We start from the raw sequence: 24774 nt of genomic DNA on the forward strand, positions 1-24774 counted from the left end.
TAGAGCCCCAGCCATTTTTAGAGTTATTGGGCACTCTGTTGTGAAGTGCTATATCTATTCCCACCTGTCTGTTGTTACTTGTGTATACATTTCCTTGATCAGGTACCCTAAAGGGATGAGGGATGTAGGTACAGTAGTTATGTGAAGAAAGGGAGTCCAGAATGGGAAAAGGGTCAGAGACAATGAATCGTAGACATAGTGATTAACAGCGTGGATTTGGGAATCAGATCTGTTTTCAGTACTACCTATGTGACATTAAGGAAGCTTCCCAAATCCTTCTAAGCTTAATTCTCCTCTTCTGTAAAATGGGCAGAATAAACTACCTATCTTATAGGGCTCATATGAAGATTAAATAAAATGGTTCAGGAAAAGAGTTTGCCATCCAGTGTATGGTAAGTATTCAGTAAATGTTAGCTGTAATCACTCAATTGATAATAATAATAATGAGATGCTGATCAACATTAAGTTATTATAGTAATTGTAAACTTAATTTATTCTTTCTATTCCTGTCACCATTAAAATTGATAAAATGAAGCTAAGTTTTTACACATTATTATATTTTCTGATTTTAATTTTTAAAGTCAAAATTCCTGCTGTCCGGCCAAAAAGACTTAAACGGTGTTTTTGTGATGACTGCAAAACTGTTGATCCACCTTGTCTTTCACACAGAGAAAAAACAAGAGAAAGCCATCCTGTGGTGAGTGAAGTTGAAGTCCTTTCATTTTTCAGCTTTGAAAATGCCATTCTTTGGGCCAGCAAGCCAGCCATTGGCTATCAGCAGTACTCTTCCCATTTTAAGGACACAGGTTGAAAATATTTTTTGTCACAAGAAAATATATAGCTAATGAGCCAAGAAAATATGTGGAACAGTTAACTCACTTATCTGCGTTGAATACAGAATTATGGATTAGCTGCTATTCTTTACAACTAGGTTGTGTTTTTTAGCTTCTTCTTGTCCCACTATCATAGTGTGTCTTCACCCACCCACTTCCACAAAAAGTCGAGGATGTCTAGTAGGTAGAAAAGACCCTGGAACCCAGACAGAGAAGAGAAAAGCAACTGGGGTTAGCCAACCTGGAATCTCACATGGTTTATAGTGATAGTGTTTGCTATATGTTAAACTCCTCATATAAAAATATATTTACACAAAAATAACATAGTAGTTGCTTGATAAAAAAAAATGTTACTTGTTAAGATGGATATGTGTAACCTGATAAAAACGTAGAGCTTACTAGGAACTAACTTCTTAAGAAAATAGGATCCTTGGTGAAATACTATATCGAATAAGACTGTGTATGTTGAGGGGTACTTGGGTGACTCAGTCAATTAAGCATCTAGCTTTGGCTCAGGTCATGATCTCAGGGTCCTGAGATTGAGCCTCACATCAGGCTCCTTGCTCCTCAGGGAGCCTGCTTTCCTCTGCCTGCCACTCCCCCTGCTTGTGCTTTCTCCCTCTTTGTCAAATAAATAAATAATTTTTAAAAAGACTATGTATGTTGATTAGACTTCTCTTACATGCTTTCTGTTAGTCATTGTAAAGAAGACATTGTCATTCATTGAATCTAAACTATTAACAAATTTATAGCTTACATATTTTATCTTAAGTGGTATTCAGACTAAATTGCATTTGCCTCAGGACTTGGAAAATGTTTTACATTGTTTCCTGGTATCTGTTGTCATGGACAGAAAGCCAACCTCAATCTGTCATTGCCTTGTAGATAATCTGTCTTTTAGTCTTATAGATTTTATGTTCTCCACTTTCACTAAGTTAATGTCTAAATGTGGAGCAGATTTTTATTAATTGTACTCGGGCCTAGAAATGCTCCTTTAATCTGAAGGCACATTTCTCATTTGTATTTCAGGAACTTTCAGTCCTTATACCTTTGAAAATTGCCTCTGCTCCATTCTCAGTATTTTTCTGTTTTGTAACCTCTATTCAGTTGTCTTTTAGACCAGTCTCCATGTTTTCTAATATCTTCTTCATAGTTTCCATCTCTTTAACTCTCCACAGTATATTCTATGTGATATCCTTTGACCTCTCTTCTAGTTCATTTTTCTCTCCTCAAATATTTCTAATCTACTTAACCCATACATTGAGCCTTTAGTTTAAATGACTTTATTTCTAGAAATTCTGTTTGCTTTTCAAATTTTTTTTGAAGAAAACAAAATAAAGACTTTTCTGCTCTTAAAATATTGATAGCATTTTTAAAAATCCAAACATTTTTTAAAAGGAATTTCAAAGGTTCTTCCCGATTGTTTCTCATGATAACATGATTCTTTATGTGGTTTTTAATTTTTTATTATAATCTCATTTCCATGAGGACTGATTACTGTGGGAATTTTCGTGTGCCTAGCCTTTGTGCTGAACATTTGCCTCTGCTGAGGCCCTAGAAGTTTATCAATTTCACACAAATTTTTATGCTAATTTCTCAGTTTGGGTTCCTGAACCACACAAATTATATAAACTCAGTTCTTATATACTGTGTGGTATAGGCTTGAGTCTCTAATTTTCTACCCAAAGCCCTGGGTAGTGGCAAGTAGAGTTTTTCTAACCTTTAGTTAACCTAAAGATCTCCAACTTTATGTCTGGATTCCATGCCTCTTTTTCCTTTGTGAGCATTAAAAACCCAGCCCCTAATACCTGTATTTGTTCCAAATCCCTGATGGGCCACTACTAGTTTCATTTCTGACACCAGGGAATTTTTCAGTCATTTTCCATTCTTAACTGTGTGTGTGTATATTTAAAGTTTATTGTATTTTGTGTACTGTTTCCATGTGTTTGGAGTAGGCAGAGGTTCTTCTATATCAGCTCAGCTCACCATATTGATCATAAGTATCTTTAAGGTGTATTTTCATGTAAAGATTAGAACATCTTGGAAAAACTGCCTGTTATTAACTGTATGGGTGTTTGCTTTGGGAGTAATATATATCATTTCACATGTCAAGCTTCAGAAAAATTGTAATGGAGATACAGGAGTCTAAAGAAAACCAACTTTGGGTAGGGAAATGGATAAAATGGGGGAGGGGAGTGGGAGGTAGGTTTCCGGTTATGAAATGAATAAGTCACAGGGATAAAAGGTACAGCATAGGTAATATAGTCAGTGATACTGTAATAGTATTATATGGTGACAGATAGTAGCTACACTTGTGGAGAGCATAGTATAACATATAAACTTGGCAAATTACTGTTGTACACCTGAAACTATGTAATATTATGTGTCAACTATACTTCAATTAAAAAAAAAAGAAAAAGAAAACCAACTTCAGAAAAGGAGGAAAACTCAAGAAAAATAAGGACTTTAAAGTCATTAGGGGTTAGTCTTTTGTAAATGTAAACTGATTTTTGAATGTTGGAAACTTCAAATCGAATTGGGAAGGAGGTGACTCTGGCCAGATACAAAGGAAATGAGATGATTTTAGTTTGTTACTGCCTTATAACACCTTCATATCACAGCATGTAGGCAGCTTCCTTCCCTATAGCCGTGTAGATGGAGTAATAAGACTAATAGTTGGCATTCACTGAGTACTTATTACACGATAAGCTGTCCTCTAAGTCCTTATATTAACTCATTTCATCCTCATAATAACCTTTCTGGGTGCATTCTGTTATTCTCATTATCTTCCTCATTACAGTTGAGGAAGCTAAAGTAAAAGAGGTTAAGTAACTTAATCCAAAATTACATTTCTGTTAAGTAGCAATACCAGAGTTAAAGCAGTGCCAGGCAGTCTGGCTACAGAGCCGGTGCTTCTGGCCACAGTGCTACACTGTACAAAATTGTAAGAGAGGTGTCAGAAGCAAAGATGATCCTGCCATGAAAAATAGGAAATTTGGAATAAAATTGTAGTGAAGCTTTCTGTAAGCACAGTAATAAACTGTCTAAAGCTGCTTGTTCCACAGACAGATCATAGGTTGGGTTTTTTGGTGTTTCTTTTTAAGATAAACAAACAATAATGAACTAAGACAGGGGATCTTGGAGGGAAGGTTATGGTGGCCCCTTCATGGTGGAAGGTAAGGCTGGTGTGAAGTTGGAGCTTATTGCCCATGGTGGCCAAGACTGAGTGCATCCACAATATTAGCAAACCAAAAGGAAAATCAGCACCAAAAACTGTTTTCTTTATCCTGACCTGTAGATAGAGGCTTACCCAGGGCTCAGATTCAGATATTTAGGTTGCTTTTATAGTCGTTCAGTGTAAAAAGAGATAAATCTCATTTTGTTTGTTTTGCATATTTATGTTTTATAGTTCTGCTCTGATGCATTTCATAAGTGACAGCAGTGAGATTGCTTTTCCACATAATTGAGGTTTTATTATGTGCATTTTTCATGTCCCTGTAGGCACCAAAGTAAAATTTCAGGGAAGCATACTTTAGAAGGCTTTGAGGACTGTCTCATTGTTTAAATGAATGTATATTGAGAATATATTAAAGGGTAGGTGACATGAGTCAGTCCGTCACTTTACGTTTATTGAGCACCAGCTATATATCCAACAGTGTGGGAACCATTCACAAATACGAAAGCTATGCTCCTGCCTATAAGATGTTATTTTCTTGATGGAGAAATATAATGTGTAAGACATTATATATATTAATGCTTAATTATATACCACCAAAATTCTTAACTAATTCTGAGAAAGGAGAAATCCATATGAATTAGATTAGTCAGAGGTTTCATGTTCGATATGGGTTTTATATAATAATAAGCAGTACCTATTGAACTTTTGTGTTTTGCTGGCACTGCCCAAAGCATCTTACCTGTGTTACTCTATTCAGGAAAGGAGAGGACAAGTAAAGTGCTGGAGCCACCCAGCTAGGAAGAGGTGAAGCCAGAATTCACACCCAGGCAGTCTAGTTCCAGAATCCACTCCATGATTACTTCTCTGATAAGAAAGACATGGATCTGGGCAAAGTAAATATAAGGCATTCCAGGCAGGACAGTCAGTACTAACAAGGTCGTGGAGAGGTGGCCTTAATTCCTATTTGTGAATTTTTGAGAGTAGCGTTTTGTATTTTTGAGATTATGTGTGAGATTTTAATAGTGTGCAGTGATAGTCATGAAGCCTTAAAGTGAACTTATTGCATATATGTGATCTTTAAATATTATGTGCTAAGTTGTTCTTTCATCATCTACAGCTATGATTAAAACACAAGTCAGTGAGAAATTCTGAGTCTTTATATGGTTGCTACTCAAATATTCTATTTACCAGAAGTAGATCTGCTACATAAATCAAAATACTTAGGTTTACTTGTTCCCCCAAATACGCAACATTTTACAGTTAAGTTTAAACAAAACATGAATACATTTTGAACATAAAGTGAAATGAGCATTTTAGAAGCACTTTCTTTAGCACTTTTGCTGTGCATTTGACAATTGAATATCCGAGAAATCTACCTTCTTGTAATGAAGTTTTTAATATTTTTATCTGATAGCATCAGACCATCAGTGCCATTCTACAAGATATAGAAGAAAAACAAGAAAATTTACTAGAATTTGAAATAAGAACCCCTGAAGATGCAGGTAAATGTGAACCCATACTCCAGTTTGATTATTTCATACATCCACGGTCATTGCTCCCTCCGCTTCTTAAGGTACAGGTTTATGTCAAAGCTTACTTGTGGTGGCTGAAAAGTAACCTTTTTTTTTTTTTATGTGATGATAAAGTGCCAGGAATGAGCATTAGAAGTCATTTATGCAAATGAGCAGTTAGTGTAATTGTTGATCAAGATACTTCTAGAGTCAAGGTATAGCATGAGGGACACTCAGAACCATGATCAAAGATAAGCTATTACTGGTGATATGTTTAGATGAAGATGTGGGGAAGAAAGCGTAAGATAGTGGCTAGAGATGAGATTATGTTACTCCTTAGCTCCCCAGCTTTACCCAGCTATAGTAACCCTTAAAAACAGATCAGAAAAGGAATAGGCAGTTGTGACTCAAGTAAGGCAAATCCTCATGCCTTTCAGATGAACAGATAGACCAGGTAAATGTGTTACTGCATAGATGTCTTCCTGTTTACAAAACTCTAGTGATTCAAAATGGTAAATTCGACTTTGATTCCTAACCTAATAAGCTGAATTTTTCAAAATTTCAGTGACTGTTTGCAGATCTTTGATAGATCACAGTTAGTTGTGTGTTAGATAGTTGTGTTTTCTTGAGTTATGACTTACAGGGTAGAAATTAACTCCTGATAGATGCAGATCTGAATGTTTAAGTAGTTAGCTAAAAAGTAATTTGAAGTATCTCATCAACCTTTTGTGTAACAGGATACAACTGTTAGTTCATGTCTTGTTCATACTGTATGGTCTTTAAAAATTATTTCCTTTTAAATTATACCCTTACGGGGCACCTGGGTGGCTCAGTCGTTAAGCATATGCCTTCAGCTCAGGTCATAATCCCAGGGTCCTGGGATGGAGCCCCACATCGGGCTTCCTGCCCCGCTGGGAGCCTGCTTCTTCCTCTCCCGCTCCCCCTGCTTGTGTTCCCTCTCTCGCTGGCTGTCTCTCTCTCTGTCAAATAAATAAAATCTTTAAAAAAATAAAAAATAAAATATACCCTTTCTCCCTTTCATCTTGGCCTAATACACGGTACATGTTATGATTTAAGGAAAATAATACAAAATAATGTATACCCTCAAACAGATGTGAATAGTTCATCTATTTTATTTAGTATTTATAATATACACCTAAGATGAATTTTCCAATTTTATAATTTTTTAATTAAAAAGGCATATAAATACACTTCAAAAAAATAATAAAGATGAAAAAATATGCTAAAATTACCTACCATCCCACCATAGTATTTGTTTTTTCTTTTTCTAAGAATTTAGTTATGCAGTTGTACCTCAATAAAAATATTAAAAATATAGTTTAGCTCAGGCCAAATTTGCCAATTTAACATTTTTCCCCCATAGCCGTTCTTAGTGCTATACATAGTATCCTCTTCTGTTAATGTTCCAGGGCTTAATTTTTCCCTTTCTGTTGAGCATTTACGTTATTCCAGTTTTTTGCTATTCTATAGCATTTATCTTTCTTAGGAAATATTAACAGAATTGGAACTATTGGGTCAAAAATATATAAACATTTTTAAATCTATTGATTTGTATTGATACATTGTTTCATAAAGTATTAGATACTAATTTAATTTGCACTTTCACTGACACACATTAGTGTTTGTTTTCCTTTACACTGCTAATAGCATCAGTATTTTCATTTAAATTAATTTTAGTAGTTTAGTAAGAGGAATGCCTCATATTTTCACTTGCCTTATTGATTATTAGTGGTATTTTTTCTCTAGTTTTATTTCCTGCTTTGTAAATTGACTGTTCCTGTTTGTCTATTAATAAATTGGAGCCATTTTATTAATCAAGTTATTGACCCCTGTTCTGCCATAACTGCTGCAAATATGTTTTTCAGCTACTTAACTGTCTTTTCATGTGTAACATGTTAATTTATGCTTAAGTACATACATTTTCAAATTCTTTTTTTTATAGTAGTATTTTTTTATTATATTATGTTAGTCACCATACAGTACATCCCTGGTTTTTGATGTAAAGTTCCATGATTCATTAGTTGCGTATAACACCCAGTGCACCATGCAATACGTGCCCTCCTTACTACCATCACCAGCCTATCCCATTCCCCCAACCCCCTCCCCTCTGAAGCCCTCAGTTTGTTTCCCAGAGTCCATAATCTCTCATGTTTCATTCCCCCTTCTGATTACTCCCCCTTTCTTCTCCTACCGATCTTCCTACTTCTTATGTTCCATAAATGAGTGAAACCATATGATAATTGTCTTTCTCTGCTTGACTTATTTCACTTAGCATTATCTCCTCCAGTGCCGTCCATGTTGCAGCATACATTTTCAAATTCTGTGTAGTAAAATGTATCAGCGTTTTTCCTTTGCTATTTCTTTTAATGCTTTTAACCTTTGCTGTTTCTTTTTTTTAATAATAATTTTTTTTATTATATTATGTTAGTCACCATACAGTACATCTCTGGTTTTTGATGTAAAAGTTCCATGATTCATTAGTTGCGTATAACACCCAGTGCACCATGCAATACGTGCCCTCCTTACTACCCATCACCAGCCTATCCCATTCCCCCACCCCTCTCCCCTCTGAAGCCCTCAGTTTGTTTCTCAGAGTCCACAGTCTCTCATGGTTCATTCCCCCTTCTGATTACCCCCCCTTTCTTTATCCCTTTCTTCCCCTACCGATCTTCCTAGTTCTTATGTTCCATAGATGAGAGAAACCATATAATTGTCTTTCTCTGCTTGACTTATTTCACTTAGCATTGTCTCCTCCACTGCTGTCCATGTTGCAGCAAATGTTGAGAATTCATTCTTTCTGATAGCTGAGTAATATTCCATTGTATATATGGACCACATCTTCTTAATCCAGTCATCTGTTGAAGGGCATCTCGGCTCCTTCCACGATTTAGCTATTGTGGACAATGCTGCTATGAACATTGGGGTGCATATGGCCCTTCTCTTCACTACGTCTGTATCTTTGGGGTAAATACCCGGTAGTGCAATTGCTGGGTCATAGGGTAGCTCAATTTTTAACTTTTGAAGGGACCTCCACACTGTTTTCCAGAGTGGCTGTACCAACTTGCATTCCCACCAACAATGTAGGAGGGATCCCCTTTTTTTTTTTAATGCTTTTGAAATTAGAAAATTTTCTCCCCTCCCCATCCCTATGCTTTATAATTTACTTTTATTCTTTTTAGTCAGGATCCCTTTATTTTCATCTCACTGTCCCTTTAAGGGAGGAGAGAAAGCCAATGGGACTGTAGAGTTCTTGGCTAATAACTAAATACTGACTGCTGTTGACTCCTTCAATCTTTGGCAAATGTCTAAAACTTAGTCTCTTCAGAGCAGTTTTCTGAGGCTGTTCTGAAACTTCTGCCTGGCTTCTGTGTGGCAGGACACGCATTTTCCTTTCCCTGGCTCCTCTCAGTCTCTCTTTCTCCTTTCTCTCTCCCTCCCTCTCTTTCTTTCTTTCTTTTTTCTTTTTTTCTTTTTTGGTGTCCCACCCTATACAGGCTCTTTCTCTGAGGGAGAAGCCATCATAGTCAGGATCACAGGGCAGGCTCCAAACCAAGTCCTCAGGATCCTGGAACTCTGGACCTGTGGTTAGAAGGGAGTACAGTTAATTTCTAGCAGCAACTTTCCCTTTCCTCAGCTGTCTAAATGTCTTGCTCTGAAGGGTCTCAACCTTTAGATGTTCAAGGAGGAAGCCAGGTCTGAGTCCATCATCACCTCAAAAGAAAGTTGTTACTCTCTTGAATAGTCCTTTGAGAGACTGCTCCCTCCCACCACCCCCATTAGGCTTGAATAAAGGAGAGAAACCTCGCCTCTCACTTTGGGCTGCTCATATTGGAGATTCCCATCCAGTTAAGCAATAGCTCTCTGAAGTTCACCACCTCCGTGTTCTCACACCTTCTATATCTTTGATGTGGCTGAGGGATCCAAGAATAATGAATCCCATTGTGTACATTTCTTTGTAAGTTTTTCTTATAGATGTCTTGCATTCACTCGAATATCAGATATCTTTAGTCCCTCAATCAAACTGACCAGAAAAATGTTTACTTTGAACGTTTCGTATGTTATTTATTATTAAGTGTTTTAGCTCTTTTATTCATTTGAAATCTCTTTTCCACATATGGCACAAGATAAGGATAGACTAGAATCTCCCATCCCCATATTACTACTCTATTTGCCTCCTCTTATTTGTTGAATAATTTCTGTAATCCTCCTTGTTTTTCTAATGCCTTATTATCATATATTAAAATGTTACACACATTAGGGCAATTTCTAGGTTTTCTCTAAGATACCACTGATTAATATATCTGGTAAATAAGTATATAGTATCAAGTTAATGTAAAATTCCTTATATCCTTTTTTATAGAAACATACAGAATCTTCTAGGTTACTATAATGATGTTATTTTTACCTGTGATTTAAAATTCATTTAGAAAAACCCAATGTGACAGGGTACATAGTGTGAACATCTTTGATTTAAATAATGTCAAATCTGCCAAAAAAATTTATATCAAAATTTTTAATGATATTCCAGGTTTCCCCTGTTTTTATCTGCCAAACAAATTTATATCAAAATTTTTAATGATATTCCAGGTTTCCCCCGTTTTTTGGCACATGCATCATATAAAACTAATCCTCAGTCATAGTATTCACAAGGCAGACTACTCTGGGATAATCTGTCTGATTTGCAAAGGGAATAAATTCCTACTCTGAACTTGATTTCATTTCCCACCACTGATTTTCTCTAGTTAAATTATCTAGAAAAATATGCATTGGTCTAAAATAATTAGGAAAAAACTTAGGAAACAGAGCCAAAAGTGAAATAAATAACAAATAGCTTAAAAGAAGTAAAATGTATTCATCTAAGCCTTTCCAGTAACTGCTTGGGAATCTGGATTTGGACGTAATTGACATTTATGTGTAAATCTTGTGGATTTGTGATGGGTGAGGGAGGTCATGATGCCTTTACTGAGGAAGTAGTGGAAGAAAGTAAGAAAATTTTAAGTAATTATTGTAAAAGTAATTTTATATACATCTTTAAGTAACCTTAGATATCATATAGTCCTAAGTGTTAAATGTAAAGAACAAGAACTGATAGCATCCTTCTTATTTTTTTTTTTTGATTTGTATGTTATTTTTTTTTTTAAATGATTTTTTATTATATTATGTTAGTCACCATACAGTACATCCCCGGTTTCCGATGTAAGGCTCGATGATTCATTAGTTGTGTATAACACCCAGTGCACCATGCAATACGTGCCCTCCTTACTACCCATCACCGGTCTATCCCATTCCCCCACCCCCCTCCCCTCTGAAGTCCTCAGTTTGTTTCTCATAGTCCATAGTCTCTCATGTTTCATTCCCCCTTCTGATTACCCCCCCTTTCTTTATCCCTTTCTTCCCCTACCGATCATCCTAGTTCTTATGTTCCATAGATGAGAGAAATCATATGATAGTTGTCTTTCTCTGCTTGACTTATTTCACTTAGCATTATCTCCTCCAGTGCTGTCCATGTTGTAGCAAATGTTGAGAACTCGTTCTTTCTGATAGCTGAGTAATATTCCATTGTATATATGGACCACAACTTCTTAATCCAGTCATCTGTTGAAGGGCATCTCGGCTCCTTCCACGATTTAGCTATTGTGGACATTGCTGCTATGAACATTGGGGTGCATATGGCCCTTCTCTTCACTACGTCTGTATCTTTGGGGTAAATACCCAGTAGTGCAATGGCTGGATCATAGGGTAGCTCAATTTTTAACTTTTTAAGGGACCTCCACACTGTTTTCCAGAGTGGCTGTACCAACTTGCATTCCCACCAACAATGTAGGAGGGATCCCCTTTCTCCACATCCTCTCCAACAATTGTTGTTTCTTGCCTAGTCTATTTTTGCCATTCTAACTGGCGTAAGGTGGTATCTCAGTGTGGTTTTGATTTGAATTTCCTTGATGGCTAATGATTTTGAACATTTTTTCATGTGTCTGTTAGCCATTTGTATGTCTTCATTGGAAAAGTGTCTGTTCATATCTTCTGCCCATTTTTTGATTTGTTTATTTGTTTCTCGTGTATTGAGTTTGAGAAGTTCTTTGTAGATCTTGGATACCAGTCCTTTATCTGTAGTGTCATTTGCAAATATATTCTCCCATTCCGTGGGCTGCCTCTTAGTTTTTCTAACTGTTTCCTTGGATGTGCAGAAACTTTTAATCTTGATGAAGTCCCATAAATTCATTTTATCTTTTGTTTCTCTTGCCTTTGGGGATGTGTCATGAAAAAGGTTGCTTTGGCCGATGTCGTAGAGGTTGTTGCCTATGTTCTCCTCTAGAATTTTGATGGATTCCTGTCTCACATCGAGGTCTTTCATCCATTTGGAGTTTATTTTTGTGTATGGTGTGAGATAGTGGTCAAGTTTCATTCTCTTGCATGTAGCTGTCCAATTTTCCCAGCACCATTTATTGAAGAGACTGTCTTTTTCCCACCGGATGTTTTTTCCTGCTTTATCAAAGATTAGTTGCCCAAAGAGCCGAGGGTCCATTTCTGGGCTCTCTATTCTGTTCCATTGGTCTATGTGTCTGTTTTTGTGCCAGTACCATGCTGTCTTTGTGATCACAGCTTTGTAGTACAGCTCGAAATCCGGCATTGTGATGCCCCCAGCTTTGTTTTTCCTTTTCAACAGTTCCTTGGAGATTCGGGGCCTTTTCTGTTTCCATACAAATTTAAGGACTGTTTGTTCCAGTTCTTTGAAAAATGTCCTTGGTATTTTGATCGGGATAGCATTGAAAGTGTAGATTGCTCTGGGTAGCATGGACATTTTAACTATGTTAATTCTTCCGATCCATGAGCATGGAATATCTTTCCATCTTTTTATGTCTTCCTCAATGTCTTTTAAGAGTGATTTATAGTTTCTAGAATATAGGTCCTTTACGTCTCTGGTTAAGTTAATTCCAAGGTAACGTATGGTTTTTGGTGCTATTGTAAATGGGATGGATTCCCTAATTTCTCTTTCTTCGGTCTCGTTATTCGTGTATAGAAATGCAACTGATTTCTGAGCATTTATTTTGTATCCTGCCACGTTACTGAATTGCTCGATAACTTCTAATAGTTTGGGAGTGGCTTCTTTTGGGTTTTCCATATAGAGTATCATGTCATCTGCAAAGAGAGACATTTTGACTTCTTCTTTGCCAATTTGAATACCTTTGATCCCTTTTTGTTGTCTGATTGCTGTTGCAAGGACTTCTAGTACTATGTTGAATAATAGTGGCGAGAGTGGGCATCCTTGTCGAGTTCCTGATCTTAAGGGAAAGGCTTCCAGCTTTTCCCCATTGAGAATAATATTTGCAGTAGGCTTTTCATAGATGGCTTTTATGAGATTGAGAAATGTACCTTCTATTCCTACACTCTGAAGGGTTTTAATCAGGAAAGGATGCTGTATTTTGTCAAATGCTTTTTCTGCATCGATTGAGAGGATCATATGGTTCCTGAGACTTTTCTTGTTGATATGATGTATCACGCTGATTGATTTGCGAATATTGAACCACGCTTGCATCCCAGGGATGAATCCCACTTGGTCATGATGGATAATCCTTTTAATGTACTGTTGGATTCTTTTAGCCAGGATCTTGTTGAGGATTTTGGCGTCCATATTCATTAGGGAAATCGGTCTGTAATTCTCCTTTTTGATGGGGTCTTTGCCTGGTTTGGGGATCAAGGTAATATTGGCCTCATAGAATGAGTTTGGTAGCTTTCCTTCTGTTTCTATTTTTTGAAATAGCTTTAGGAGAATAGGTATTATTTCTTCTTTGAATGTTTGGTAGAATTCCCCAGGAAAACCGTCTGGGCCTGGAGTTTTGTTATTTGGAAGGTTGTTTATCACTGACTCAATTTCTTCATAATTAATTGGCCTGTTTAAGGAATCAATTTCTTCCGGTTTCAATCTTGGTAGTTTATAGGTTTCCAGGAAGGATTCCATCTCTTCCAGATTGCTTAGTTTATTGGCATATAGCTGTTGATAAAAATTTCTAATAATCCTTCCAATTTCAATGGTGCTCGTCGTGACCTCTCCTTTTTCATTCATAATTTTAATAATCTGGGTCCTTTCTCTTTTCTTTTGGATAAGTCTTGCCAGGGGTCTGTCAATTTTATTGATTCTCTCAAAGAACCAGCTTCTAGTCCTGTTGATCTGCTCTACTGTACTTCTGGTTTCTGCTTGATTGATTTCAGCTCTAATTTTGGTCAACTGCTTCCTCGTGCGTGGATTAGGCCTGTCCCTCTGTTGCTGTTCCAGCTTCTTGAGGTGAGAATATAAAAACTGCATTTTAGATTTTTCTATTCTTTTGAGTGAGGCTTGGATGGCTATGTATTTCCCCCTTAGGACTGCCTTTGCAGTATCCCATAGGTTTTGGACTGTTGTATTTTCATTCTCATTGGTCTCCATAAATTGTTTAATTTGATTTTTGATTTCCTGGTTTATCGAGTCATTCCTGAGCAGGATGGTTCTTAGTCTCCAAGTGTTTGAGTTTCTTCCAAATTTTTCCTTGTGGTTGAGTTCCAATTTCAGAGCATTGTGGTTTGAGAATATGCAGGGGATAATTTCAATCTTTTGGTATCGGTTGAGACCTGTTTTGTGTCCCAGAACATGGTCTATTCTTGAGAATGTTCCATGGGCATTAGAATAGAATGAGTATTCTTTGGTTCTGGGGTGTAGTGTTCTATATATATCTATGAGGTCCAACTCGTTGAGTATGGCATTCAAAGCCTTTGATTCTTTGCTTAGTTTTTGCCAGGGTGTTCTGTCTATTTCTGATAGTGGAGTGTTGAGGTCCCCTACTATTAATGTATTTTTATTTATATGTCTCTTTATTCTGGTTAAGAGTTGGCTTGTGTATCTTGCTGCTCCCCTGTTGGGGGCATATATATTTATAATTGTCATATCCACTTGTTGAATACTTCCCTTAAGAATAATATAGTGCCCTTCTGCATCTCTAACTATAGTCTGTAGTTTAAAATCCAATTTATCTGATATGAGAATTGCTACCCCAGCTTTCTTTTGAGGTCCATTTGCATGAAAGATGGTACTCCATCCCCTTACTCTCAGTCTGAATGCATCTTTGGGTTTGAAATGAGTCTCTTGTAGACAGCAAATGGATGGGTCATTTCTTTTTATCCAATCTGCAACTCTGTGGCGTTTTATGGGATGGTTCAAACCATTTACATTAAGACTGATTACTGAGAGATATGATTTTAATGTTGCCATGTTGCCAGTAAAGTCTTTGTTTGTATTGGCTGTGACTTTCTGTTCTGTATCACTCTTGGGGCCTTTTTACTTTTATAGAACCCCCCGTAATATCTCCTGTAGGGCTGGTTTCGTGGTTACGAAATTGGTTAGTGACTGGTGATTCTGAAATGTCTTTATTTCTCCATCAATTCTGAATGACAGCCTTGCTGGATAAAGGATCCTTGGCTGCATGTTTTTCTCTGAAAGAGCTTTAAATATGCTCCCCCAACCCTTTCTCTCATTCCAGGTCTGTGTAGACAGGTCTGACGTAATTCTGATGCTTTTGCCTTGGTACGTGAGAAATTTCTTTGCCCTGGCCGCTTTCAATACTGTATCCTTGCATCTAATATTTGCGAAATGCACTATGACGTGACGTGGCGTAGGTTTGTCATGGTTGAGCTTGGGAGGGGTCCTCTCTGCCTCTTGGACACGAATGTTTGTTTCCCTTGCTAGATTAGGGAAGTTTTCAGCTACCATTTGTTCAAATATCTCTTCTAGACCTCTGTTTTTCTCCACCCCCTCGGGGATGCCGATGATTCTAACATTGGATCGTTTCATTGAGTCAGTAATCTCCCGTAACCTACATTCATGGGCGTGGATTTTTTTAAGACCATCTTCTATTTTCATTTTTTCCTCTATTAACCCATCCTCCAATTCACTAACCCGTTCCTCTGCTTCTGCGACCCTGGCCGTCAGAGCCTCTAGTTTTGCCTGCATTTGGCTCATAGAATTTTTAATTTCTGTCAGATTCGCTCTCATTTCTGTCCTTAGGGATTCTATATTCTCAGTAACCTTTTCGTTAATAGTTTTTTCAATTCTACTCATCATTTTGACCATCGTTACTCTGAATTCCATTTCTGATAATTTGGTTACATCCATATCCATTATTTCTGTGGCAGAGGCCACAGAATCACTGTCTTTTCTTTGCTGGGGGGGGCTTCTCCTTCTTGTCATTCTGATGAAGAGAGGTTGCGGGGTTTCCAGAGCCCAAATTATTGACTGGGTCCCAGGCCGTGCCCCTTGTTTTATAGGGATCTTAGGGATGTGGGCTTCTTCTTTAAAGATTTTATTTATTTATTTATGTGGCAGCCAACCAGCGAGAGAGGGAACAGAAGCAGGGGAGTGGGAGAGGAAGAAGCAGGCTCCCAGCGGAGGAGCCCGATGAGGGACTCCTTTCCGGAATGCCGGGATCACGCCCGCCTTAAGCCGAAGGCAGGCGCTCAATGACTGCGCCACCCAGGCGCCCGGGTTGTGGGCTTCTTGATTTTTCAGCCTGCCTTCTGTGTTCTGGGGGAGGGGCCTGCCGCGCCGATACTCAGGCAGCCATGTTTGGGTAGAGTCTCGGCGTCCCCTGCGAGGGGGGATGGGGATGGGCACTCCCTGAGCCGGTATTTCCAGGCTTTTGTTCTCTGGCGGCTTTCCCTGGCGGTTTGCTGTGCCTCTTCTGAGAGTCAGAGCAGCAGCGGCCAAATTTCAGCCTCTGTCACAGAACAGAGGGATTGCGGCCCGTTCTCTACTAATGTTCCGGCCACTTTAACTCTGTTTCTGTTGGTGCTGCTCAACCCTGCAGCGTCCGGGATGTGCGCCCCACACCCGGCGTCCCAGCCCTCACTTCCAGGGCCAGCGCGTCTCTGTCCTTTGTGTTTCTAATGCCGCCAGCCGCCGCGCGCGCGCGCGCGCGCGCGCGCGCGCGCGCTCCCGGATCTCTCGGTCTCAGTCTGGATCCAGTGAGCGCACCGGGATTCCGGTGTTCCACGAGATGCCTGGTGGCACGCGCACCCAGCTCACGGTCTCAGTCTGCTGTTTTGCGGGTGCCGACCACGAGCCCGCCCGCTCTCCCGTGCAAGTGGCTGCCGCTTCCCGGCGCCCGAACGCGGCGGCTCCCTCCCCCTTCCGTTTATCTTCCGATATCTGTGCACAGTTTCACGGCTCCCCGCTTCGTACCTCAATACTCAGCGCTGGAGATGTTCATTTGTAGAGATCCAGATGCGTCTTCCTGCGTCTCAGGCTGGTTCTGTGGTTGTTTAGGCTGGTCTGGTACCTATCCAGCTCGACTCGGAGGACCGGCTGAAAACGGTGTCTCCTACTCCTCCGCCATCTTAACTCCTCTCTCCCATCCTTCTTATTTTTAAGTACATATAATATATAGCTACATATAGTATAAATATATAGAATAATGCATTAAATATATTAAAAACTTTTACAAACACACTGCTACCAGAGTAGTAATGATAGTCTCTTTTGTGGAGTGGAAAAGAGGAGAAGCAGGGGGTTATTTTTCTTCTGTGTAAACATTCATATTATTTGAAATTTTTTTTACAATGTATTCCTTTTATATTTTAAAAAGTAATTTCACAAAATATTTATTTTCCTATTTATTTTTCTTTCCTATTTATTTTCTTTTACTAACCTCATTTTACAATAAGGAAGGTGACCATAGAGGTCATGTGACTTGTCCAGGTTTACAGAGCTTAGTGGAGTAGCAGGATTAGAACTCAGGCTGGCCTTCTGTATTCAGGGTACTTCCATAGGGTGGCATAATTCAATGAGCCTTGATTTATATATATATCTGGGCCGCTGATACTAGGGAGCAGGGTAGAGAAATAATGGCTTTTTAAGAGTAACAGTAACAGTTTTAAGTAACAGTAAGGCTGGGTCCTGTGTGATCAAATTTAACATTTGCTATCTCTCAGTTTTATTTTATTACCATTTTTCCAGAACAATACATTGAAAAGATGTTAGAGATAAAAGAGGTTATGGATAATGTGCTTGCCAAACAGAAGGCAGAAAGGGATGATCTGGCTAAAAAATACAGGTGAGTGAAAAAAATAGAAATGCTTTCTAGTTTTCATAATTTATCCCTTTGTAGTTAAAATAGTTAGATCTAGAATTTCTTAAGAGTACAAGTGTTGCTTAGGACCAAAGAATGACTTTATGAGGTCATCTAATCTATTACCTCCATGGGGAATTGTACTTTGCAGAGAGAGATTTTTCTATTTTATTACTTGAAATATTCAGAAAAAGACATTTTAGTATCTTAAAAGTTGTCTACAGCCAAGAATTTTATGAAAGTGTCTCTGGTCATGAATCCCCAAAATAAATTTCTTTCCGTAGTGAACTCAGATTCTTTACATTACAGATTTTTCCTTTTGCTGTCATAAATGTTGTCTTTCTAAGCAGTATAACCACGTATATTATTTAGTTTTGTGTATTTCCAAATTCTCAGAGTTTTTAAGAGGTTTCATCCTGATGATATTGGTTATATACCGCTTTTTATCCTTTTCTTGAGAAAGATATGTTACATGCAACTAATGAATCATTGAACACTACATCAAAAACTAATGATGTACTATATGCTGGCTAATTGAACATAATAATAAAAAAAAAGAGAAAGATGTTATATATTTTTTCTTGTTTGGGCATTATTTTTATTAGTTTTTCATAGACTTAGCTATATAGGCTTCTTTTTTTTTTTCTCACGATAGGAACTTCTAAGTTTACTCTCAACAACTTTCAAGTATACAATACAGTATTATTAACTATAGTCACCGTGCTGTACATTATATCCCCATGACTTAACTATTTTATTACTGGATGTTTGTATTTCTTGGCTCCCTTTACCCATTTCACCCACCCTCCACCTTCCATCACTAGCAACCACCAATCTGTTCTCTGTATCTATGGGCTCAGTTTTTTGTGGGTTTTTAGATTCCACGTATGAGTGAGACCATACAATCTCACTCATTGTTTTTCTCTTTCTGACTTATTTCACCTAATATAATGCTCTCAAGGTCTGTGCATGTTGTCAAAAATGGCAGGATGTCTTTCTTTTTTATGGCTGAATAATATTTTTCTCTGTGTGTGTGTGTGTGTGTGTGTGTGTGTGTGTACACATACCACGTTTTATTTATCCTTTGATGGACATGTAGGTTGTTTCCATGTCTCGGCTATTGCTAATAGTGCTGCAGTGAATATGGGGTTGCAGATACCTTTTTGACCTTATTATTTATTCACATGTGATCTTTCTAATTTCCTTTATATACTTGTAAACATTTGACATCTATTGCATATTCGGTTTTTTTCTGAACTTATTTAAAAATCAGTTTTCTATTTTCATTTACAAATCTTCTGTCTTCATTTTGCTTTTTTTTCCAGTGAATAAGTATCACAAATTCATGTTTATTTCCTATTTTCCTGTCAATATAATGCAAGTGAGCTTATAAGACCTATAGGTGTGTAATTGACTGCAGGATATTTTCTAGGAGTCTTTGGAGAAGGCTAGCTTCAATTTTCTTTTATGTCCTATGATTAACAATATACTGAGAATTTTGGAAAGTTCCTGATCAGTTAGGTTTGCAGGTGTGTAAATCCTTATTAATATTGCTCTAAGACAAAATCTTGTAATCTAAAATGCACTTTTATTTTTCTGTCTGAACTCTGTTTTAAATGTGATATTACTATTTTTTTTCTTTCTTCTCTATCCAGCTTCTTGCATTTTTATGCTACTAGTTGTTTGCTTATCTAACTTCTTCTTGCTGGTTCTTCCACTTCCATCTGCTACTCACTTTAACATCCGTTCTGCTTGGAATTCAGTACCAACGAACTGTGATAGGAGAAACAGGTATCTATACTATTGCCAGCCCTTAAAGCAACTGCTTAAGGGCAACCCTGAGGGTCCCTGAGACCATTTCAAGGGGTGTGTGAAGTCAAAACTATTTTTATAATAAAACTAAGATGTTGCTTGCCTTTTTGGCTCACATTCTCTCATGAGTGTGTAATGGAATTTTCTAGAGGCCACATGAACTGTGATGGTATTATAGCTAATGGGATGTATGCTTATATATTCTTGTGTTTTAAAAATTTGTTTTATTTTCTAAAACAGTAAATATTGATAGATATACCCATATAAACAAAAGCTCTTTGGGTTCCTTAATAATTTTTAAGAGTATAAAGAAGTCAAAAGACCAAAAAGTTTGGGAACTACTGGAAACAAAGAGTCCAGTATCCTGAAGGTCACTGTAGAATAGGTGGGTATAACCGAAAGAAAAAAGTGTGTGGATCAGCCATTTTTTCTCAAAATCAAGCCCCTTATAGTCACACTGGATAATATTTGTCTGGGTAGTCCCTCTGAACATGTTTAAAGTATAATTACAGTAATTACTTGTTGGACCGACATTTCTCAGGTCTAGCCCAGGTATAATTACTTACAAAACAGTCTCACTTCTCCATAACCCTAAGGGAACTTAAGTGGAACTTATTCCCAAATGTTACTTCCTGATACACCTTTCCACTATAAACAGGTAAGCAAACTCCAAATTTAAAGAATGGTATTCCTCCTGGGCCATCCGTTGCTACCTTCCAACTAAACTACCTAAGTTTTGTTTCTTTTTCAGAGTTGACTCAAAACTGGTAAATAATGTAAATGTGGATAACCGCACCATCACCTCCATAAAAATGCAGTCTTACTCACCTTAAGAGTCATTTCCATCCCAGAGGAAATTCACTGCAAAAATAGACTCTGGTGTGCTTTGGGCTGATTAAATTTAAATTGAGACAAAGTAATCTTTAAAATCCAAATGACTACTAAAAAAAATTTTCTCCTGTTTTTGTATTTTTTTTCTCTTTCTGTTTCTTTCTCTAGGGTGTCCATAGAATCATTTAAGCAAGGAATCCTGAGAGAACAACTGGCTAACTTGGCCACAAGACAGAAGAACCTTTTAGTTGTGGCAAAAAAACAGAAAAAAATTAGCCAGAAAATTCAGAACTATAAAAACATTACATCTTTGTCTGGTACTAGTTTGAGGAAGCTTCCATCTAGCTCAGAAATTTGTAGTGAAAAGGACAGCCAAGAGCTTACCAGTCTGGAAAATTCATTGCAGCCCCAGTCAGGTTCACTTTCTCCTGTAGGCCTTATTTGTGGAAGCATGCAGGAAACACAGTTGTCTCTGGAAATGTGGAATGGCAGCCAAAATACCAAAATTTGTGTAAACTCAGAAACAGTGAGAAGGGAAGAATTTTCTGGAAATGAACTGAATTCTAAACAAAATGTCAGTGACTGTACCTTGGATGGGTTATCAAAATCCAGACATTCAGACGGCAGTAAGAAGATTAAATTACCATCCCAACCTGTTGCTTTTATTGCTCAAGCAGAACATTGGCAAAAAGAAAATGATCTTACAGGAACTCCAGCTGAGGGGCACGAATCCTATAGCAGTCCTTCAGCAGTAACTGATACATTAAATATTTCAGAGATTACAAGCATACTTGCCGAAAATGATGCCCATCCATTGACTGTTATTTGTGATCAGGCTCCTACCAGTTGTGATCCAAACAGAGGAAAGAGGAAAATAGCTTCCCAGCAGCCACCTAGGGGGACATTAGAATCCCTGGCACATCAAGGAACTGATGTCTTAGGCAGCAATACTGGGCATCAGACGAAATCATATCTTAAAAAATCAGCTTTTGCTGTTCCACGTGCTAATGACAGTCAGAGCTCCTCATCCTCTGGGTGTGGCCGTCAACGTACTATAAAAAAGCCTTTAAACTACTGCACTAGAAAGAAATGTATGCAGATAAAGGATCTGATATTACTCGGAAGAATTAATCCAGGAAATAACGTTCTGGAATTCAAAACACAGGTATCCTCTTTTTCTCTAAAATCATGTAATTTTATAAATAAGTTGCTGTCAAAAAGTGTAGGCATTTAGCTCTATTAGAAAAATAGGGTTTGGCTGGGCTTCTTGAATGAAGGGACATACTACTGTGTTCTTAGTGAAATCATGCTTTTCGGATTGCTCTGTACATATTGGTCATAAGCACCTTTGGACTCTCAGGACAGAATCAGTCAATTATATTGCCTTAGGAAGGATTTAAGAACAACATAAACATAATAAATTAGAGCTATCTTTGGTTCTGGAGTTTAGGGAATTACTGTATACTGCTAAAGCTTCCCCTGATATGGGATAGGTATAAATTCCTCTTCCATAGGAGCTCAATTTAGAAACAGGAAGTAATTTAGAGTTTGGATAAATCTCACTCAATTAAAACAATATCGCATAATGCATAAAAATAGAAGAAGAGAAAAACTGTTCTACTAGAAATGCCTACAGAAAAGGCTTCCTCTCTCTTTTGCCCACATTCACTTTTTGAAAAAGGAAGTCAGAGTGGCAGTGATTTCAAGAGTTCTGGAATGCTTCTTTGCTGAGGGACGACCAGTTGAACTTAGAAATCAGCCCTGGCTAAATGGAATTTAATCTGAATGACCACTGTTTCCAGTTCTTCCATTTCTGGTTAATAAGACTTTTCCTAATAAACTTTACTTACAAGTTAGGAGCAAAAAAAATTAATTTTAAAATTCCAAACTATAGTGTAAAGACCAGGTTAGTAGCTTGATCTCAGGTCCCTTGATGTTCCTGTTTGCTTGCCTGTCAACCAACTTATTGCTGAGTAGTACCTACTTCAGGTTAGCCTCAGATCTTAGTTAGTAAATTAATTATGTTAACTCAAATTTTGACAGTTGTAGCTACTTCTCTGGATCAGCTATAATAAAATTTCAATATAACTTTTCATATTTCAGCTATTTCTTAACAGCTTTATTGAGATATGATTAACATACACTACATGTATTTAAATTATGCAGTTTGACAGATTTTGATAAGTATACACCTGTGAAACCATGCCTACAAACAAGGTAATGAACATATCCATCACCCACAAAAGTTTCCTACCTCCTTCATACCCCTTTCTTCCCATGCTAAGCTCTAGACAATTGCTGTTCTGTTTTTTGCCCCTATATTTTAGTTTGCATGTCTAAGAATTCTGTAAAATGGAATTACACCAGCTGTATTCATTTTTGTCTGGCTTCTTTTTCTGAACGTAATTATTTGAGAATCATCACCATTAGAACATGTATAAGTAGTTAATTCCTTTTTTATTGTTGTGTAGTCTGTAGAACAAACTACAGTTTGTTTGTCATTTCATTTGTGATAAACATTTAGATTGTTTCCAGTTGTTGACTATCACAAATAAAGCTACTATGAACATTGGTGTACAGATTTTGGTATGACACAGGCTTTTGCTTTTCTTGGGTAAATACCTGGGAGTGGAATGGCTGGATTAAATATGGTAAGTATATATTGAACTTTATAAGAAACTGCCTAAGTTGTTTGTAACATTTTACATTCCCACCAGCTGTGTATGAGTATTCCAGTTCCTCCACATTCCTATTTAGCTAACACTTAGTATGATCAATCTGTTAATTTTAGCCATACTAACATTTAATGTAGATGTATGTATGTGATATGTATATATGTATAGTAGTTTATCATTGTGGTTTTAATTTGCATTTCATAATGATTAGTTATGTTGAGCATCTTTTCATGTGCTATTTGTCATCCATATTTAGTCTTTGGTGAAGCTTCTTTTCAAATATTTGCCTGTTTTTTAATTAGTGCCTTGTTCTATTTTGTTTTGATATTTGTTTTGATATATTTTGGATATAAGTCCTTTTTTTTTTAAAGATTTTATTTATTTATTTATTTGACAGAGAGAGAGAGGCAGCCAGCGAGAGAAGGAACACAAGCAGGGGGAGTGGGAGAGGAAGAAGCAGGCTCCCAGCGGAGGAGCCTGATGTGGGACTCGATCCCAGGACTCTGGGACCACGCCCTGGGCCGAAGGCAGACGCTTAACGACTGAGCCACCCAGGCGCCCCCTGGATATAAGTCCTTTATCAAACATATACTTTGAAAATATTTTCTCCTGGTCTGTGGCTTATCTTTTCATTCTCTCAAAATTGTCTTATAAAGGACAGAAGTTTAAAATTTTGATATAGTCCAACTTAGCAATTTGCTCTTTCACTGATTATATTTTTAGTACCATATCTAAGAATTCTTTGTCTCACCCAAGGTCACAAAGACTTTCTCCTAGAATTTAGGTCTATGATCCATTAATTTTTGTATTTGGTACAAAGTAGGATTCCCATTCATTTTTTTGAATTTGGATATTCAGTTCTTCCAGCAACATGTGTTGAAAAAATTACCCTCTATTGCACCTTTGTAAAAATCATTTTGCCTGTTTGCCTTTGTAGAAAATCATGTGCCTATTTCTGGACTCCCTTTTCTGTTTAACTTACCTGTCTATCTTATCATCTTGATTGTGTAGTTCTATAATAAGTGTTAGAATCAGTAACACTGATTGTACAGTTACTACACGGTAGTGTCAGGGCACCTGGGTGGCTCAGTCAGTTAAGCAGCTGACTCTTGGTTTCAGGTCAGGTCATGATCTCAGGGTCTTGAGATCAAGCCCCACATCACGCTCCACGCTCAGCACAGAGTCTACTTATCCCTTTCCCTCCCCCTCTGCCCCTCTCCCCGCGCATGCATGCGCACGCTCGCTCTCTCTCAAATAAGTAAATAAAATCTTTTTTTAAAAATCAGGTAGTGTTAGTCCTCCAATTTTGTTCTCCCTTTTCTAAAGTGTTTTGGCTGTTCTAGGTCATTTGCAATCCCATATGAATTTTAGAGTGAGTTTTTCAATTTTTTAAGGGGTGCTGTTATTTTTAATGGTATTAAGTTGAATCTATAATTTTGAGACAAATGTCACTTTAGCAATATTAAGTTGTCTAGACCATGAACATGATATAGCTCTCTGTTAATTTAGGTCTCTCTTTTTTTTCCCAGCAGTTGTAGGATATACAGGTCTTTCACATCTTTTATCAGATTTATCCCAAAGTATTTCATGTTTTTGATAGTTTTATATATGACATTTTTAAGTGTCTGTTTTTGTTTGTTTATTGCTAATAGGCAGAAATATAATTGTTTTTGTATATTGAGATGTTATCATACAACCTTGCTAAACTCACTTACTACTTCCTGTAAATTTTTGGAGATTTCATTGGATTCTCTGTATAGATGACCATGTTGTCTATAAATAAAGACAGTTTTACCTCTCTCTTTCCATTGTAAAGCT

General features: G+C 37.4%; 1 protein-coding gene across 1 annotated transcript in view; it reads left to right on the forward strand.

Annotated features, from left to right (window-relative positions):
• ANKRD31 (ankyrin repeat domain 31) overlaps nt 1–24774 on the forward strand; it is a 168651-nt gene that overhangs the window by 115718 nt on the left and 28159 nt on the right. Inside the window, 4 exon segments of the mRNA XM_087862065.1 lie at nt 582–697; nt 5426–5513; nt 17527–17623; nt 20450–21446. Of these exon segments, the coding sequence (XP_087718191.1) occupies nt 582–697; nt 5426–5513; nt 17527–17623; nt 20450–21446 (1298 nt within the window).

This window comes from Ursus americanus, chromosome 5 (assembly GCF_024610735.1).
Source record: "Ursus americanus isolate L20-20 chromosome 5, mUrsAme1.1.p, whole genome shotgun sequence".
Lineage (NCBI taxonomy): Eukaryota > Metazoa > Chordata > Mammalia > Carnivora > Ursidae > Ursus > Ursus americanus.